Source organism: Simochromis diagramma, unplaced genomic scaffold, assembly GCF_900408965.1.
Source record: "Simochromis diagramma unplaced genomic scaffold, fSimDia1.1 OVJJ01000672.1, whole genome shotgun sequence".
In the NCBI taxonomy this organism is placed as follows: Eukaryota; Metazoa; Chordata; class Actinopteri; order Cichliformes; family Cichlidae; genus Simochromis; species Simochromis diagramma.
The window spans coordinates 687,465-706,164 of NW_024387215.1; the positions used below are offsets into that span (position 1 = coordinate 687,465).

General features: G+C 39.2%; 3 protein-coding genes across 3 annotated transcripts; all 3 read left to right on the forward strand.

Moving 5' to 3' along the window:
- Nucleotides 1–230: 230 nt before the first annotated feature.
- LOC120746480 (myelin-oligodendrocyte glycoprotein-like) lies at nucleotides 231–1,698 on the forward strand. The gene is made up of 3 exons (XM_040051895.1): nucleotides 231–414; nucleotides 791–887; nucleotides 1,090–1,698. Exons 1-3 carry the CDS (start codon nucleotides 403–405, stop codon nucleotides 1,458–1,460), a joined length of 480 nt encoding a protein of 159 aa, XP_039907829.1. The 5' UTR covers nucleotides 231–402; the 3' UTR covers nucleotides 1,461–1,698.
- A 122-nt stretch (nucleotides 1,699–1,820) lies between these two features.
- Nucleotides 1,821–5,331, forward strand: LOC120746479 (butyrophilin subfamily 2 member A2-like). The gene is made up of 3 exons (XM_040051894.1): nucleotides 1,821–2,439; nucleotides 3,730–3,852; nucleotides 4,005–5,331. The coding sequence occupies exons 1-3, from the start codon at nucleotides 2,124–2,126 to the stop codon at nucleotides 4,514–4,516; spliced, it is 951 nt and encodes a 316-aa protein (XP_039907828.1). The 5' UTR covers nucleotides 1,821–2,123; the 3' UTR covers nucleotides 4,517–5,331.
- A 4,860-nt stretch (nucleotides 5,332–10,191) lies between these two features.
- On the forward strand, nucleotides 10,192–17,839 carry LOC120746496 (butyrophilin subfamily 1 member A1-like). Its single transcript, XM_040051913.1, has 6 exons — nucleotides 10,192–10,793; nucleotides 11,998–12,106; nucleotides 12,308–12,649; nucleotides 13,295–13,576; nucleotides 15,395–15,636; nucleotides 17,816–17,839. The coding sequence occupies exons 2-6, from the start codon at nucleotides 12,007–12,009 to the stop codon at nucleotides 17,837–17,839; spliced, it is 990 nt and encodes a 329-aa protein (XP_039907847.1). The 5' UTR covers nucleotides 10,192–10,793; nucleotides 11,998–12,006.
- The last annotated feature ends 861 nt before the right edge of the window (nucleotides 17,840–18,700 follow it).

Below are 18,700 nucleotides of genomic sequence, written 5' to 3' on the forward strand. Positions count from 1 at the left end.
GTGTAGCATGTTGAACGCAGGTGCAAACTCACTCAGAGAAACAACCGGTAAGTGTGTGATGTTACTTAAATACAGTTTTATTTTATTTCTAATGGTGGTTCTTTATTGTAGTTCTAATTTGATGAATTGCAGACTGGTTTTCTTGTTTTATAAACTGTGTTAACTTTATTTGTTAGCTACGTTTTCATTATATAGAGAATACTTTATTTTAAGTTTTTCTTCTGTTAGCCATCATAAAAATAACGGCCAACCAGTACAGCTTTCTTTTCTTAAACAGGAAGTAGTTTAATGTCAGAATCTAAACACTTTTCTTCTTCCTTGTCTTAGTCCACCTTTATTTTTGGTGTTAATGTATTACCAGGCTGTGCTGGACTTTGTGATCAAGCGTATAACTAACACAAAATGGCAGTCTTGGTAAGTTGTCTTTTGTTTTGTTTTGTTTTTCGATTGACTAATTTACCCTTGTAATCCAGTTTAAAGTATATTTGTTTTTGCTGATCAAAAAAACAGATTGCCAAAGGAAGGTCTGTGGCAGAAAAAAAAAAAGGAAAACAAAATAATTAGCTTTGCAATAAAAGCATTTTATTTAGTGCACAGTCTACATCAGTATTCAAATTGGTATTTTGTTTCATGTCATTGGCTAAATTTTACAAGATGATCAGTATTTTTCTGTTCACCTGTTATTGGTGATCTCAGCTGATATTTTTACTTGTTTATGCTTTTTGCTGTCTTAAAGTCATGATATACTTTTTAGTAATTCAAATTTGGCGGCGTTATGTTCTTTTTTCAGAACTCCCAGTGTGGTCAACTCACTTTGAAACGTCAACCATGCACTTTGTTTTTTCACCACACTGTGATCCTACTCCTTCTGACAGATATAAGGACAGGTAACATCTACACAAACGTTATCAGCTAAAGTAAATACGTTACACAAAATATGTCATTTTTGGAGGTCTTTGTATATTTTATAATTTGTTAGGTGTACAAAAATATAAATGAAACTGAGCAGTCAAGCTTAAGCTGCAGATAATCTAAGAACATTAGATAAACATGACTGTAAGTTATGAAAACTTTGTCCTGCCCTTTCAGGTCAGTCTCAGACAGTAACATCATCTCAAAAAATAATCACAGTAGTTGGTGAGGATGTCATCTTACCATGCTACTTGGACCCTGCGACAGATGCTGTGTCTAAGATTCTGGAGTGGGGGAGACCTGACTTGGATCCCAGATTTGTCCATGTGTGGTTTGAGGGTCAAGACCATCTGGTTAATCAAAACCCATCTTACAAAGGAAGGACATCACTGTCCACTGAGAAACTGAAGCAGGGAGACCTTTCACTGAAACTCTCTAGAGTCACACACTCTGATAATGGCAGATACAGATGCTTTTTTCCCTCAGAGTCCAAAGAATCTATCATTGAACTTCTTGTTGGTAAGTGGACATTTTTCATTACACTGTGAGATACAGATGAATGACAAATAATTGTCCCTGTAGTTAGGAAATCCAATGCCTTTATTATGCTGTTGGGAATGTCTGGATGCAAAGGTTTGAATCCAATTGTGCATTTACAGGGAAGGGTCACTGTTCATATGAAGCTGTTTTATATGGGATCACCTTTATTAAGTGATTACACATTTCTATCCTGAGACAAAAATGAACACCTATGGAAGATTTTTTACCATTGAGTTAGACAGGGATCTTCACAACCATCATCAAAACACCAAATGACAGTATGTGTTATTTGGTGTAATAACTGAAGGTGTTTATTCCTCTAGTTTACGTCAGTGGAGTTCAGATGGTGCTTGGTGGCCCAACTCCTTGCTCATTTTTCTTTTATCACACCCCAGTATTGCTACCCTTTATCAACTACACTGGAACATGTTTTGTTTTCGTCTCCAGTAACAGCTTTAGTAAAAAAGCCTGCTGGAGGTAAATTATTGGCAGGAGTAAATTATTGGAACATCACATGGCTGTTCTCACGTTGTGGTTGAGTTACCAAGTATGTTACAATTAGAGGAAGTGAAGTATTGGTCGGCTTTGAAAAAAGCAGTCAAAGTTTTTTTCCGCACTGATTAAGACATGTTTTACTGCTGATATCATTGATCAAATACACTGTTCTGTGAATGCATGAACACATCTCATCTTTGCCATCCTCAGGTTCACTTTCCTTACCTACAGTAGCAGAAGTCAACATAAACAGGAGTGCAGTCGCTTTACAGTGTAAGTCTGCAGGCTGGTATCCGGAGCCTGAGCTGTTATGGATGGACAGTGATGGAAACGGCCACTCTGCTGGACCTACAGAGACCCTCAGAGGTCCTGATGACCTCTATACTGTCAGCAGCAGAGTGACTGTGGAGAAGAGACACAGAAATACTGTCAACTGTATAGTCCAACAAAGGGATATCAACCAGAGCAGAGAGACACAGATGCATGTTTCAGGTAATGTTTTCTTCTGAAATTTGCAAAGAAATTAAATGCAAATCTAAATTCATTTAAAATTTGATTTAAGAAACATTTCTATTTTCCTAAACTGAAAGAACAATACTGGATAATTGATATGATGATAAATTCAAACTGTTACAAACTGACTTTGTCTGTATGGGGCATGAGAGGTGTAATACAAGGGTAATAGCACAAGCTCAAGCTCAGACTACAAACAATAAAGTGTGTGTCAAAATTTATTTAGCGGTTTTTAAAAATTCTTACAGTTTTACATGATTAAATTATGTAGGAGTGGAAAAGGAAGCAAATTAATCTCGAGGGTCTCCAAAACAACAAACAAAAACTCAAAGGTTCACATAAAAAAAGAAATGGCAGAGAACCCCTACCAAACGTCCACTAACTTCTAAATAGCATGACTAAATCGTAAATTTGGCTTCCAAAGCACAAATCAAAGAAAGCAAAAACAGCACTAATGTTTCCCAGGACTCAGTAGCCAAAAGACAAAGAGAGTAACACACTTGCTGCTGGGGGGATTATGCTGCTCCACAAGTGATCTTGATGCTGCTCAGCTGTGTCAATCAGGTGTAGAAACCTGGAACAGAGAGCGAGGGAGAGAGCAACTGTCTTGCAGGAAGAGGCCAAAAGGTCAGTGGATGTAACACAAACCAATCCAATATCTGACAGTTGATGAAGTTACTTCACAATTGATATTTGGCATTAAAGAAAACCACCCAGTGAGGCTGAGTATTTCTGAACTGAAGAGGGACGAGTTTTCCAGTCTGTGAAACATTGACTGGCTGTGATTTCTAGACCATCTGGTAGCAGTGCCTTAAAAATTGTCTAGATTTTGAAGAGAAAAACATTTTTGTGGTCTGAAACAACTCTGAAAACCATTTTCAGTGAACACAGTTCATTTCTGCATCAAAATAACATCTGAGCTCATTAAACATATATTGAAGAGAAGTGGGAAACTGTACTGCTGTTTTCAGCACACAGTCCAAAGTAATGTAAAGTGATGTATGTGGCAGCTTGGACATCTGTGAAAGCCAGCCAGTCGGTACATAATGATACATACTGGTTTTGGAGTAACATCGGCTGCCATCAGCTGCCATCTTTGTCAGGGAAGGTCCTTCATGTTTCAACAGGTTCTCTTTGTGGTATTTCTTTTAAAGTATAGGCTCTAAGTGTCTCATAAAATGATTATCTGTTTTATTTACAATTTGAATGCAGGTCTGAGCATTATTGGAAGTTATTATGAATTTAATTATCTTGTCTTTTTAATTTTAGGTGATTGTGTTGCAGTTCCACCTTCTTCTGCCCTCCGTGTCAGTATTATTTTGGCAGTTTTTCTCATTTGTACTTGTACAACAGTCATTGTTCTCTGGATATGGAGACAAAACAAAATCAAAGGTAATCATATTGGTCTATCTGCTAGGTGTCACCAAATCTGTACTAACTCAAGTTTTTAACAACTAAAATCACCTTGATTAACAACTTAATCAAGGTGTGTGTACCATTGTTCATCAGACAACTTTTACATAACTAACTCTGTACTTATGCAGAGAAAAAGAGGCAAACTAAGGATGAAGCTGAGGAGAAAGAGAAAGAGCAGCTGTTGGCAGAAAACAAGAAGTCTGAAGAACTACAGCAGAAAGAGGAAGAGCTGAAAGACCTGGAGGAGCTGGTTAATATACTGATTGAACAGGAAAACGAACTGAAGAAATTGAAAAATGTACTCAAACAACAAAGGGATGTGGTGGATGGTGAGGTGGAGGATATTGAAAACAAGCTTCAGTCAGTGGATAAGAACACAGAAAGTGACAGAGCAAAGGGATACATGGATCTGAAAGAAATAATAACAGAAAGCAAAAACAAATTACTAGAGAAAAAAGCAGCAAATTCAAAGCTGCAAGCAAACATTGAAAACAGTCTGCTTAGAACGCAGCACATACATGATAAAATGACCCAAAGAAAACCGGAAGTGGAGAAACAACTGGCAGAGTTACAGAAACAGAAAGATGAGATTAAGAAGACACTTAATTTAGAGCAAAGTCAGGAAACTTTAAACATTTAGAAAAATTCTCAAACCTCATGTAGAGAGGTTTGAAAATTACTTCTTGTATCTGCTGATGGTACGTACCGCCAGCCTGTCCTTCCATGATGGCTCATCTCATCCCCTTCTCCCCTTCTTTCTCAGGTGTCTGCTACCTGAGGTATTCACTAAGCACATCATCTGTTGTGGCCATCTTCCTGATGTACTCATGGATGTTTGTTGTCTCATCCTGGACGATGGTTCTGCCACTCATTAATGCACGGTCACCTTTCTTTGGTTTAGCATACAGTCTCAGGGTGATGGATTTGGGGTGAATAGGAATTAGAATAATAGTTTATTAATCCTTAATTAAACTATGTGCGTCCTCCTTCTCCAAGATAATAAGAACAGTAACCGACTGAAATTAAATAATACAATATATAACAAAGTTACAAAATATAAGAAATAGCTCTAATATATAACAATATATAGATTATAAATACCCAGAATATTACAGGGATTAAATATGTATGGTTTTAATCTAAACTGTAAAGTGTAACTCTAACCCCATGGATGGTAAAGAGCTTCCTTGTCTTGATGTCAGTGGCTTTTATCTCTGCCTTTGGCCAGCTTATTATCCCACCTGAGAACCTGATCACGGGTGAGATACAGTGTGTAGGTGTTGATTGTCTGGATCTTGTTCTTTCTATTCAGCTGACTCTTCAGGTCTTACCTGACTCTCTGCAGGTATTTCCCTGTTACAGCTTTCCTGGCAGCCTCTTTGAGGTTCCCATGTGTATGGGCTCAAATTGTGGTCATAAATATTTTGTACTTGTAAATCAGAATGTGTAGTTGTGAGTTTTGTAACCTTCAAATGAAAATATATGAAAATATGATGTTTTTGCATCTGTAAATTAGAATTTGTGTGTGTGTAAAAAAGATTTGTGTTTGTAAAACATATTTACACAAGTTACAATTTTTTTTGGTAAGGTCTGTTTACATATACAGAGCAAAAAAACTATGTGTAAAACTCATGTTTCCCGGCTGCGTGTAAGTTTCAACTTACAAGTACGAATTTTTACCCGATTTTTCGTCTTTTCTTCAATTTAAACTCCAGTTTAAATTTATAAAGTCATTTCCACCTCATGTTCTGTCAAATATTTACATCGTCTCCAAGATCCAACTGTGATAAACATTGTTCAGTCAGTGTGATTGATAATAATAGGACAAATGATCATCAATCAGTGTGTAATATGCAGTCCTGTGTAATATAAATATATACATACACACACATACAAACACACACACACATATCCCCAACTAGCCATCCTCTCTGAGACTGATTCAAGACTTATGTTATTATTGGGTGACAGCATCTCAAAATACTATCACCCTCAACATCTTCTCAGATCCATTTCATGCAAAAACGGAGCAAAGTAAAAATCTGTGTCGTTTTAACCCAGTGTTAATCAGAATCAGAATCAGAATCAGAATCAGAATCAGAATGGGGTTTATTGCCAGATGTTGAGGTTTACAACATTAGGAAATTGCTGCGGTGCTTCAGTGCAAACAATAAGAATTAAAGTGCTATGTAGAAAGAAAGATATGTGCATGAGATATACATGAGATATATACATGAGAATAAGACTTATGAGTGCTACGTAGAAAGATATATACATGAGTGCAGGTGGTGATCAGTGCCAAACATGGAATGATGCAGTGAACACAGCGTAGGGTCATGTGTTAGTGGCGGGGACAGTCATGTGGTTATTGTTCATGTGTCCAACAGCAGAGGGGAAGAAACTGTTCTTATGGCGAGAGGTTCTGGTGCGAATGGACCGGAGCCTCCTGCCTGAGGGGAGCAGGTCAAACAGACTGTGTCCAGGGTGAGAAGGGTCAGCTGAGATCCGGGCTGCACGCCGCAGTGTCCTGGAGGTGTACAGGTCCTGCAGAGATGGGAGTTTGCAGCCAATCACCTTCTCAGCAGAGCGCACAACACGCTGCAGTCTCTGTTTGTCCCTGATAGTGGCTCCAGCGTACCACACAGTGATGGAGGAGGTGAGGATGGACTCGATGATTGCAGTGTAGAACTGCATCATCGTCCGTGTTGGCAGGTTGAATTTCTTCAGCTGCCTCAGGAAGTACATCCTCTGCTGGGCTTTCTTGATGACGGAGGTGATGGTGGGCTCCCACTTCAGGTCCTGGGTGATGGTGGTACCCAGGAAGCGGAATGAGTCCACAGAGGTGATGGGGGTGTCAGTCAGGATGATGGGGGGGAGTGGGGCTGTGTGCTTCCTGAAGTCCACAATAATCTCCACTGTCTTCTGGGCATTCAGCACCAGGTTGTTGTGGCTGCACCAGGTCACCAGACGTTCAACCTCCCTCCTGTAGGCAGACTCGTCGCCGTCCGAGATGAGCCCAATGACGGTGGTGTCATCTGCGAACTTGATTAGCTTGACAGACTGGTGGGTGGAGGTGCAGCAGTTGGTGTACAGGGAGAAGAGCAGAGGAGAAAGAACACAGCCCTGAGGGGAGCCAGTGCTGATGGTCCAGGAGTCCGAGACATTCTTTCCCAGCCTCACGTGCTGCTTCCTGTCCGTCAGGAAGTCAGTGATCCACCGGCAGATAGGATCAGGCACATTCATCTGGGAAAGCTTGCCTCGGAGATGATCTGGAAGGATGGTGTTGAAGGCAGAGCTGAAGTCCACAAACAGGATCCTGACGTAGGTTCCTGGGGAGTCCAGATGCTGCAGGATGAAGTGTAGGGCCATGTTGATGGCGTCGTCTACAGACCTGTTGGCTCTATATGCAAACTGCAAGGGGTCCAGGAGGGGGGCGGTGAGGGTCTTGAGATGGGAGAGAACCAGGCGCTCAAATGACTTCATGACCACAGATGTCAGAGCCACGGGTCTGTAGTCATTTAGTCCAGTGATCCTAGGTTTCTTGGGGACAGGGATTATGGTAGAGGACTTGAAGCAGGCAGGCACATGACATGCCTGCAGTGAGGAGTTGAAGATGCCAGAAAACACTGGGGCCAGCTCGTTTGCACAGTGTCTGAGGGTGGCAGGAGACACACCATCTGGGCCGGGAGCTTTTCGAGCATTCAGACTCCTAAACTGCTTCCTCACATCTGCTTCATGAATATGAAGAGTTGTGGTCGGAGGAGGTGGTGTGAAATCCTCTTTTGTGTGGGGTGAGGGGGCGGGTGTTGCAGGTGAACAGTTTGAAGGCGGTGATGGCTCTATGGAGGGGGGAGAGGTGGGGGAATGAGTGTCCAAAGTGCCTCTATTGTTGGGGTCGTTGGAGGTGTGAAGGCTGCCTGATGGCTCGTCAAAACGACAGTAGAAGTCGTTTAGGGTGTTGGCTAAGAGCAAGTCATCAGTGGAGTGGGGGGTTTTAGGCTTGTAGTTTGTGATATTCCTAAAACCTTTCCACACAGAGGCCGAGTCATTCTCTGAGATCTGCTGCTGCATCTTCTCAGAGTGCTGATGTTTGGCAATGTCCACTTCTTTAGTGAACCTGTACTTGGCCTCTCTGTAGCAGTCCCTGTCTCCGCTTCTGAACGCCTTTCTCTTTTCCAGCCACAGCTTTTTGAGTTTAGGAGTAAACCAGGGTTTGTCATTGTTATAACTCACCCTGGTGCGTGATGGCACAATGCTGTCCTCACAGAAGTGGATATAGGAGGTGACAGTGTCCGTAAACTCGTCCAAGCTGTTAGAAGCAGCCTTCATTGTGTCCCAGTCTGTGGACTCCAAACACGTGCGAAGCTCCTCCACAGCCTCGTTGCTCCACAGTTTTTTGGTCCTCACGACAGGTTTGGAGAGCTTCAGCCTCTGTCTGTACGCGGGGATCATGTGGATCATGACGTGATCAGAGAGTCCGAGTGAAGCGCGGGGCACCGCACGATAGGCCCCGCTGATCGTGCTGTAGCAGTGGTCCAGTGTCCTCTCCTCTCTGGTCGGGCATTTAATATACTGCTTGTATTTCGGAAGCTCATGGCTCAGATTGGCTTTGTTAAAGTCCCCAAGAGCAATGATGAGAGAGTCCGGGTATGTCCGCTCCATGTGGAGAATCTGCTCCGCGAGTGCGCCCTGAGCTGCTTGCGCATCCGCGTCTGGCGGGATGTAAACAGCGGCCAGGATGAATGAAGCAAACTCCCGCGGAGAATAAAACGGTTTGCAGTGAATGAAAAGATATTCCAGAGAGGGAGAGCAGTGCTGAGCAATCACTGTTACATCTGTGCACCAGCCACTATTGATGTAGAAGCAGACACCTCCACCTTTGGTTTTACCGGAGAGAGCGGCCTGCCGGTCCGCGCGCAGCAGATGAAAACCCTCCAGCTTGAGCGCGCAGTCCGGGATGTCCTCACTGAGCCACGACTCCGTAAAACATAAGACACAGGAGGAGGCAAAGTCTCTGTTCATGCTTCTCATCAGGGCCAGTTCGTCTATCTTATTTCCGAGTGAGCGTACATTAGAAAGGAAGATCCCAGGAAGGGCCGTTCTCAGTCCGCGTCTCCTCAAACGCACGAGTACGCCGGCTCGCTTACCTCTCTTTCGACGTCTCACTCTCCTGATCAGAGTCTGCAGTAAATCTGCCGCAGATGCGACAAATATTGGGAATAAATCCACAGGCGTTGTAGTCCTGCAGTTAAGGAGCTCTTCTCTGGTGTAAGAGTATCCAGAGGAGTGCCCAGACACAGAAGAAATGCACAAAAACAAGACAAAAGTAACGCACTGAAGCACCAGGGCATCCATACGCGGCGCCATCTTGGTTCCAAGATCCAAGTTAAGTTAGTCTTTTGATATTATGTGATATTCAGTTACATCTATTGGTTGTTTTGTTAGAACGTGCCCTACAATAATTGCAAGTTTTACAATGTCACTGATTTATGCCTGTTTCACCACAGTCAACTGGGGAGTAAACTCTGGTGGGAGGGGCGGTAAACTCACATGGCCTGTGGCAGTGGCAGAGTAAGCTTGTGTGAGCCAGCCATGATACCTGTACAAGCAGTAGCCTTAAGATATTCACTATTCATTCTCCTGCTAGTGGTGGAGGAGACTTTTCTTATGGGGAAGAGGCCCTGCTGTCCTGCCGTCTTAATGGTGCCACTGAGAGATTAGAGGCAGCTACATATTCTTCTGGAACATCGAGTTTTGGACCCAAGTAATCACAGACACGTTTCACAATTTATTCAGGGTCTGACAGCAGTTCACCATCTGTGTCCAATATCTAATACAAATTTCTGGATTGGAGCATGTATGTTCTTGAGAACTGACCGTGTCCTCCCCACACCAGGGGAAACCATACGGTCCTGATGCATCGGAGATTTAAAAAAAAAAAACTCCTGTGAGTTAGGCCAAATTCATCTGCCAAGACAGCAGCGTTTGCAAGAGACTCAACTTTTTTTTCATTTAAATAAAATACCACATGCTCTAGCAAGCATTTCTTAAAACCCCCCAAAAGCACTAGAAACCTCAGCTGTGCGAAATCTTTGACTTGCTAGCCTGACACCATTTATCAAAAAGCAACCTTTTTTTACGTGCAAACTTCATATATATCTCATTGTCCCTTTTCCCACAATGTCAGAATTTCTGTCGGTACGCTTCAGGCACCAATTCAAAAGCAAGCAATACTGTAGCCCTAACCACGTCATAATCCAAGCTTTGGTCCACCGAGAGGCTAGCACACACCTCCTGAGCTTTACACACAAGCCTAAACTGCCCAAACCTCCTTCAGCCAGTTCAAAGCCTCGTTACATCCTCAGCCAATGGTATGGCTCCACCTGGAACTTACATAGGTACAAACAAAGAGAACGAATAACGCCACCCTCAGGTGTGAGGAGCACAAACAACACACAACATCATGACCTGGGCCATAACAGTTATTCTTTGTTAAACTAATATATTGGTTACATCTTCTGAACTGCTTGAGTCAGATAACGGGTCTTGTTTATCTTTGGTTACTTGATATTCTAAAGAATTATACAGACCTCGACACAGGCTTCATTTGGACACGCCCCATTTACACATGCCTCAGGGCTTCAGTGTCAGACGTAACATCATTACCCCCACCCATTGTCTGACTGGTTGACCTAGCAACGTGCAGCAATAACCCCGACGGTATCATCTGTAATCAGAGAGCTGTAAAATACTATTGTATATCAAAGGCTGTGATTTTATGATAGTTGGAGCAGATCCTTGTACCAAAGATCACACAGGCGGTCAAAGTTCACACTTCCACTTTTCAAGCTCAGCACAGCCGAAGATCCTGTGTAGCATTTTGAACGTAGGTGCAAACTCACTCAGAGAAACAACTGGTAAGTGTATAAAGTTACATAAATATGATTCTATTTTAATCTTAACTGTACTTTTGTTGTAGTTCTAATTTGATAAATGTAAATTTAAAACTAGTTCTCTTGATTTATACTGTTGTTCGAGTATTTGTTCACTAAGCTTTCATTAAATTGTCTTTCTTCTGTTAGCCATTGTAAAAACAACACTCTCAACCAGTTTTTTTCTTAATTGGGCAGCAGTTCGGATCTCTTTTTACTTGCTTGTCTTAATCTGCCTTTACTTTTTGCTGTTAATGTATCACCAGTGCTGGACTTTGTGATCAAGATAAAATTATCACAAGACACCACACTCACACACAGCAAGAAAAAAAGACCAAATGAAAAGGGGGAAAAAAGATTGCACCAAGGGGAAGATCTGTGGTTGCAACATATTTTCCCACAAACCTCAAATAGGAAATAACTCTGTTGGGAAATGTTGCAATTTAGATAATTAGTGTTTCCCTGCTGATTTTAAATTGCATTTGGCACTAACAACAGAATAAAAGGAGCTGTGACCCCAAAAAAAGCAATTAAAAGTGGAGCCGTAAGACAAGAAAAACCTGTGCATCTATGTGCCATTGTATAGCTACAATACCATGATAACATATTAGCTAGATACTGGATACTAAGGGTCTTATGATACAACATTTGCTGCCAACTGAGGATATTGCATGGAATATCACACATTGAGCAGTTTTGGGTTTTTTTTTCGAGACCTGCTCCCGTTCGATCCTATCACTAAGTTATGTGGAATGATCTGTTTTATGTTGTAAATTGTTGCTGACTTAAGAGAAGTAATTAGCAAATTCACATTTTTTTTAAACAAGTAATCTCACAGACCTTATTTTACGTTTTATTGTTTTACTACTCATTTCAAAGCTGTACTTATTTATATTTACGCACTTACAGTAGTAACCAGAATAGCACAAATACATTTGACTAATTTGACTGCTGATTGTATTTTAGGGGAGCTGTCTCTACTGATATAATATGGTCTATGGATCTAGGAAGTGTATGCACAATTTAAATTATGATAATTCACTGAATTTTTAACTGATCTTTGACAGAATGCTTACTACTGAATATACAAACTTGATATCACAGTAATTTAATATTTAAGGTCAACTCACTCTGTGTAATCAGGTTTGAAGTATGCTCTTCTTACTGCTTCTTTTCTTTCTATTTCCAGAGCACCAGGATGTTTCCCCAGTATGGCCAGCTCATCTTGAAACCTCAGTTATGTTGTTTGTCTTTTCACCATGCTGTGATCCTGCTCCTTCTGATAGATATTAAGACAGGTAACTTCTACACAAACCTCATCAACTAATTTGAATACTTTAAACTCAATATAAAGTTAAACGAGGTTTGAAGATATTTCATGATTTTGCACATATACATCAGCACAATAGAAATAAAATGAAACAATCAAGAGTCAGCTGCAAAGAATCCACAAACATTAATGTGACTGTAAGATACAAACTTTGTCCTGTGCTTTTCAGGTCAGTCTGAGACAGTAACACCATCACAAACAATAATCACATTAGTTGGTGAGGATGTCATCTTACCATGCCACCTAGAACCTCCATCAGACGCTGTTTCTGAGATTCTGGAGTGGGGGAGACCTGACTTGGATCCCAGATTTGTCCATGTGTGGTACGAGGGCCAAAACCATCTGGTTAATCAAAACCCATCTTACAAAGGAAGGACATCACTGTCCACTGAGAAACTGAAGCAGGGAGACCTTTCACTGAAACTCACTAGAGTCAAACACTCTGATAATGGCAGATACAGATGCTTTTTTCCCTCAGAGCACAAAGAATCTATCACTGAACTTCTTGTTGGTAAGTTGACATTTTTCATTACACTGTGAGATACAAATTGATGACAAATTAAAGGAAAAACTTTAACACACAGTAAAGTGATCCTTATAAATATGTCTCTTTATATGCCGTGGGGAGCATTTGGCTGTATAGTTACATGAAACTGTTGCAGTTAATATAAAGCTGTTTTAAGTAATCAACTTTATCCAGTCCAGTCTTTGCTGGTTTTTTCCATTATTTTATCACACACCAGTGACTTTGTCCTTTACCAACTACAATGGTGCATATATTGTTTGATTTTTGCATTATATGGCAGGAAATAAGAAGGTTGATCCTATGCAGGTTTTGAATATTTTTGAAAATAATTTATCTTAGTTTTCCATCTTCATCCTAATAGAGCTTTGTACACTATGACCTTGTGTGAAACTGGCAATAGCACCATGGCAGTTTCTTGAACTGTGACAATTTCTAGCAACAGTTCAACCTTTATTTTCCAGCTGGAAATAAACAATTTGCAGAAGTAAATTATTGTTAGAACATATAACTCTGCACAGTACGCTTGGAGGGAACCTTCATCCAAACTGATTAAAACATTTTTATTGCTGATATAATTGACCAGAAACTCTGTGCTCTGTAAGAACACATTCTTCTCTTTGGCATCCTCAGGCTCTCTTTCATTACCAACAATATCAGGAATCAACATAAACACCAGCAGGGTGGTGTTACAGTGTGAGTCCGCAGGCTGGTATCCAGAGCCTGAGCTGCTGTGGTTGGACGGTGAGGGAAACCTCCTCTCTGCTGGACCTACAGAGACCCTCAGAGGTCCTGATGACCTCTATACTGTCAGCAGCAGAGTGACTGTGGAGAAGAGACACAAAAACAGCTTCACATGCAGAGTTCAGCAAAGGGATATGAAACAGAGCAGAGAGACACAGATACATGTTTCAGGTAAATTGTATTTCTTTTAATCTTTAGAAATATAAATAAAAACAAAATTTAATTTTTTAAAAATGCTATAGTTAATTGATTGCACTAAAAAGATCATTATCAAATCTTGAAACTGAAAAAAGATGTTTCCAAATGGACACAAGTGACAATATTTAAAAATCTCTATAATTTAAAAAGAACCCAGTGGAACATCTGACAGTGGATGTTTGGACATAATTGTTTTTTAAAAAATACCAAAATACCTCCCTATGGAAGGCGTGGTTTTTTTTGTTGTTTTGTTTCGTTTTTTGTTTTGTTTTGTTTTTTCCACTCTGAAATATTGGCTGTGATCTGAAGACCCTATGTTATGTGTACCAGTTCAAGCATGACCCCAATCCAAAATGCTGAAGGCAGGAATCAAACTCGAACAGGTGCAGGGAAATCTGAAGAATATATAAAGTCCAAAACCAGAGAGTGGGTTAGGGAATACAGAACAAGAGAGCTCTGGGTAGGCCTGGAAACACTGGGAATACAAAGCCTGGGAACACACAGCTAGCACGACACAACATTGAACAGATGGAGACAGACTGAACACTACAGACATACGGAGGTAGAGGGATGTGAAAAGAACACAACACACAGAATACAGCAGTTACCAAAATAAAACTAAATATAGCTAAATGTGCAGACAAACATACAAAGACAAGACTGGATGAACAGAACGGGAACACAAAAAAGAATTTACTAAATAAGCCCAAGGCTCTCCAAAAGTTAACTTAACATGAAATAACAAAACCATACAGAAATTATGTAATTATATAATGCATCAGGCAATAAACAAGACATGCAATACACGTAGGAAACTAGGAAAACCATCACTGCATTAAAAATTGTTGTTAATCTGTAGTGAAAAGGATGAAGAAAAAAACACTTTTCTAGTCTATTTGAGCACTCAGAGCTCCTTTTACTACAGGGCTCATTCACCCAAACACACTTTCATGCAAACAATTTTTTAAAATGCAACAAAGCACTTTGTTTCACACTTGAACACACGCACACACTCCTAATGGGTGGAGGCAAAAAGGACACTTTGACATGTAGACTGGAGTAGCCAGGGATTGAGCAACCAACATTGTGATTGGTAGACGACCCTCCTAAGTCTCAGTTGCCCCAATTCGTATGTTCGTTAAGAATATGAAAAATATATATTTTTTAATTTCAAATCTACAGGAAACAACCTCCTCTGATTCCATACACTTATACAATTGCTTCTGGCATCATTTTTATTAACTCAGATATGAAAGACAAGAAATGTTTTTTTCTCTTATTTGATTTTTTAGACATTATTTATAGAGTCCCAGAATTTTGGGTAAACAGATTTTTGTATAAATGTAATTTCCTTGTCTTTTTCATTTCAGGTGATTGTGTTGCAGTTCCACATTTTCCTGCTGACCGTGTCAGCATTATCTTAGCAATTTGTTTCATATTAACTGCAGCAGCTATTTCTGTGTGGAAATGGAAACAAAACAGATCTAAAGGTATCTAACTCTGGTAACTCTTAACAATTTAATGTGAATAAGCATTAGTGACCTTTCCAGTGTACCTACTGTATCATGATAGATGGCATTCCTTTAAAAAGCCCCTGATCCTAGACGCATGGCCCAGAATCTATAGCAATGAAATGTCAAAAAAATCTGTTTTGTTGAAGGGTAATTTCTAATATTCTTTATTTAATGTCCATAATCTTCCTTCAAACCATATTATAAATGTTTTAATTAAATTATGTGACAGATTTTTTCTGCCAACTTCAATTTAATAACTATTTATGCATTTACACAGAAAGAAAGAGACAGAAAGTAGAAGAGCTGCTCGTGGCAGAAAGCAAGAAGTCTGAAGAATTACAGAAGAAAGATGAAGAACTGAAAGACTTGGCGGAGCTGATTAATATACTGATGAAACAACAGATTGACCTGAAAGAAGTGAAAGATAAACTCGGGGATCAAAGCAATACATTTGCATCTGAGGTGGAGAACCTGGGCACGCAGTTTCTGGCAGTGGATAAGATCACAGAAAAGGACAGAGCAAAGGGATACATAGATCTGAAAAGCATTATAATTAAAAGCAAAAACAAATTACCACAGCAAAGAGCAGCATATGGAGAGATGGAAACAAACATTGAAAGACATCTGATTAGCACACAGCAAGCATGTAATAAAATGAGAAACATAAAAACAATAGCAGAGAAACAGAAGGAAAACATAATTTTGCAACTGTCAGAGATACAGAAACAGAAAGAAACTATTCATAAGAAATCAAATTTAGAGTCAAACCAGGAAACCTTAAACATTTAAATACAACAACTACTTAAAAAACAACTCAGGTGCTAAAAGAAACATACACACACATATTATAGATGTACTCTATATTAACCTAACAATATTTTTTATTTGAGTAGAGTTAAATAAGATGAATGCAACTTTAGATGTGGGGTTTTTCAAATACATGAAGGTAAAGTTTGAGCTTTCTTTTTTTTCAGCTTGTTTGCTTAAATCTCTAGCAAGAGCCATTTGCTGTTTTGGTGAAAAGGCTTAACTGAATAAAAAATTTAATATCTTTTTGCATTTTTCTGATGACATTTTCTGAAGGCAGTTATTTATTTATTTATTTAAAAACTGTGCTGTAATAGAGAAGAAATCAAAGTTATCATCTTATCCAGATAAGATCTCATTTATTTCTGTGCTGCAGTTCAGCCATTCAGTCATGACTCAACACATAATGCACATCACATTACATCAAAAGGTTCTTCAAAAAATAAACTATACATTTTATAAACAAAACAAATAAAGTTACATACTATAAAGTATTCTGGCAACCGTCAGTGCTACCTCTGGGCCTTCTTGTTTATAAACGAGTAAGCTGCTGATAAAATGAAGAATAGCCTGTATCCCTTTGGGGTGAGAAAATCATGACATATAATTTTCTTAGGTCAGATGGAAAAGATATCTGATCCTTAAATGGCTGAATGGGCCTAACAGAGCATGATACAGATGTATAACATGCTTATAAAATACGATGTAATGCAGCAGATAACTTATCACAAAATATATAAAGCGTATAAACAGCAATATGAAACAAACATAGATAAAGCAAAAATATTCATGTTTAACTGAAGAAACATAAAACTGAAGTTAATATGCTTGACGTTTATTTTCAGGGATATTTTGGTGCGAGTGCTTACACACTTTAACTTTTTAAATGTATACCTTTTCACTGCCCAGTGCTAATTTATTTATTTAACCATTGCTAATTATTTTAAACTTTTCTAACAGCCTTCATCAAGAAAGAGCAGTCTGTGTCTTCACCTCCGCTCTTCTATATATCTCTGAGCTGGCACTTCTTCCTCCTCCTCTTCCTCACACTGTTGAATTTGTCCTGGTGTATCATCAAGAGTAGAAAAACCTTGTGTCTGGGCACCTCTCGCCTTGATGGATTTCTCAGTCTCTCTTGACTCTGGACACACAATCCTAAGGCAAAGTAAACCAACCATGGCACTTAACAAAAAATAGCAAAAGTTACAGTGGCCCTGAGAGGCCAAAAGGAGTGCAATTTAAGAAAACACCATCAAATTAAAAACACAACAGAAATCGAAAAAAGATTACAAAGAAAGAAAACAAATAGAAAAATGCAGCAAAAGCTAAAAGAATAAACAAATCAGTCACTAACTTGACAAACCTGATGCGGAAGTGTGGTGGTGGATAATTGTTTTGCAAAAATGGCTGAATGCTCAAACAGCATGACGAAGAGTAATGTCAGGGTTCCTGGGTTGTGACCCAGTGTTTTCAGTTCATTCATGTTCACTGTTTATTTTCCACATGTTCTACTTCCTGTCAGATTATGTTCAGCTGTGTTCTCATCGTCAGTCTGTCAAATAGAACTCACGTTCTACTTGCTTTAAAAGCCTCTACTTTAGAATGCACACCGTTCATGCTGTCTAAACACTGGCAGAAAGCTGTGGAGGACAGGAGGGCCATGATGCTCAGCTGAATATCACTTTTACGGTCCTCCACAAACATCAGGATCATTTACACTAATGATAATGTTAGTTCAGTTATTTTGCTGCCTAATCTGGTTCTATCGGTGGTGCAAAATTGACGTTTTTTATAAGGAGAAACGAGCAGAAAAATAGTAGTTTATTCGGATTAAACCTGTTCTAATCCTGCATCTTAGCACACATGTGATTTCCATGTGTAAAAACTGCAGGTGTCCAGAGTCAAGACAGACTGAGAAATCCACTGCTGCAGATCAGCTGTTAATGAACACACGTGGATACATGATGTTATCTTATAGATATATTTCTCTTTTTCTTTTATTATAAAAACAAGTTTTATTTTTATTTATTGCATTTAGAGGGCAGGTGACCTCTAAAGGGCCTCTAAATTGGAACTCTAAATTGCATTTTATATATATTCTAGTGTCTTGAGCCACAGTTATATCTGTCACATTGCATGTCTACTTCAGGTTAAGCGAACATCCAACGGTTATATTCACAATAACCACAGTATCTACCAGCATATAAAGTAAAACTGTATTGTGGTATAACTGCTAAACTATAATAAACCACTACCTTAAAAAACAAAAATTGAAGCTCTAATAGGAAGGCAAAATATAAGTTTGAAATGTTGAAACATTTTAAGAATAGTAATTCTAAATGTTTGTTGCTTTTCAAGGTTTCTTTTTTGTTTGTTTTAGTCTTGATATGTCATAAATTCATGAATATATCTGACAAATATGCTGTTTTCTATATTCCATTGTATAAACTGAATCTGAAAATGTATTTTTATTATGTTTCTAATTAATACATGTACATGTCTTCTAAATGTTTAATTAATAGATCCACATAATACAGGTACAAATAAAGAGACACATGGGCTAAAAAATAAGTTTATACAGGACAGTGTATTACATGCCCAATATAAGAAAACTGGCCATAGAAGTTACAAAAAGTTATGCAACTGCTCTTCCAGAAGTCACATGTATTGTAACTGAAGTCAACGAGTCAAACATAAATGCAGCTGCCAGTATAATATATGAAGATAACACCTAATAACACCAATAGCAATTAACCTAATAAAAATTACTCTGTGC

Bases quoted from the DNA above. Each gene is read 5' to 3' on its own strand.
- LOC120746480 (XM_040051895.1), top strand. The intron at 888-1,089 runs GTAACATCTACA...CTGCCCTTTCAG, and splicing joins TCTGACAGATATAAGGACAG to GTCAGTCTCAGACAGTAACA.
- LOC120746479 (XM_040051894.1), top strand. From the start codon at position 2,124: ATGCATGAACACATCTCATCTTTGCCATCCTCAGGTTCACTTTCCTTA. The intron at 2,440-3,729 runs GTAATGTTTTCT...TTTTAATTTTAG, and splicing joins GACACAGATGCATGTTTCAG to GTGATTGTGTTGCAGTTCCA. The intron at 3,853-4,004 runs GTAATCATATTG...GTACTTATGCAG, and splicing joins GAGACAAAACAAAATCAAAG to AGAAAAAGAGGCAAACTAAG.
- LOC120746496 (XM_040051913.1), top strand. From the start codon at position 12,007: ATGTTTCCCCAGTATGGCCAGCTCATCTTGAAACCTCAGTTATGTTGT. The intron at 12,107-12,307 runs GTAACTTCTACA...TGTGCTTTTCAG, and splicing joins TCTGATAGATATTAAGACAG to GTCAGTCTGAGACAGTAACA. The intron at 13,577-15,394 runs GTAAATTGTATT...GCATTTACACAG, and splicing joins GACACAGATACATGTTTCAG to AAAGAAAGAGACAGAAAGTA.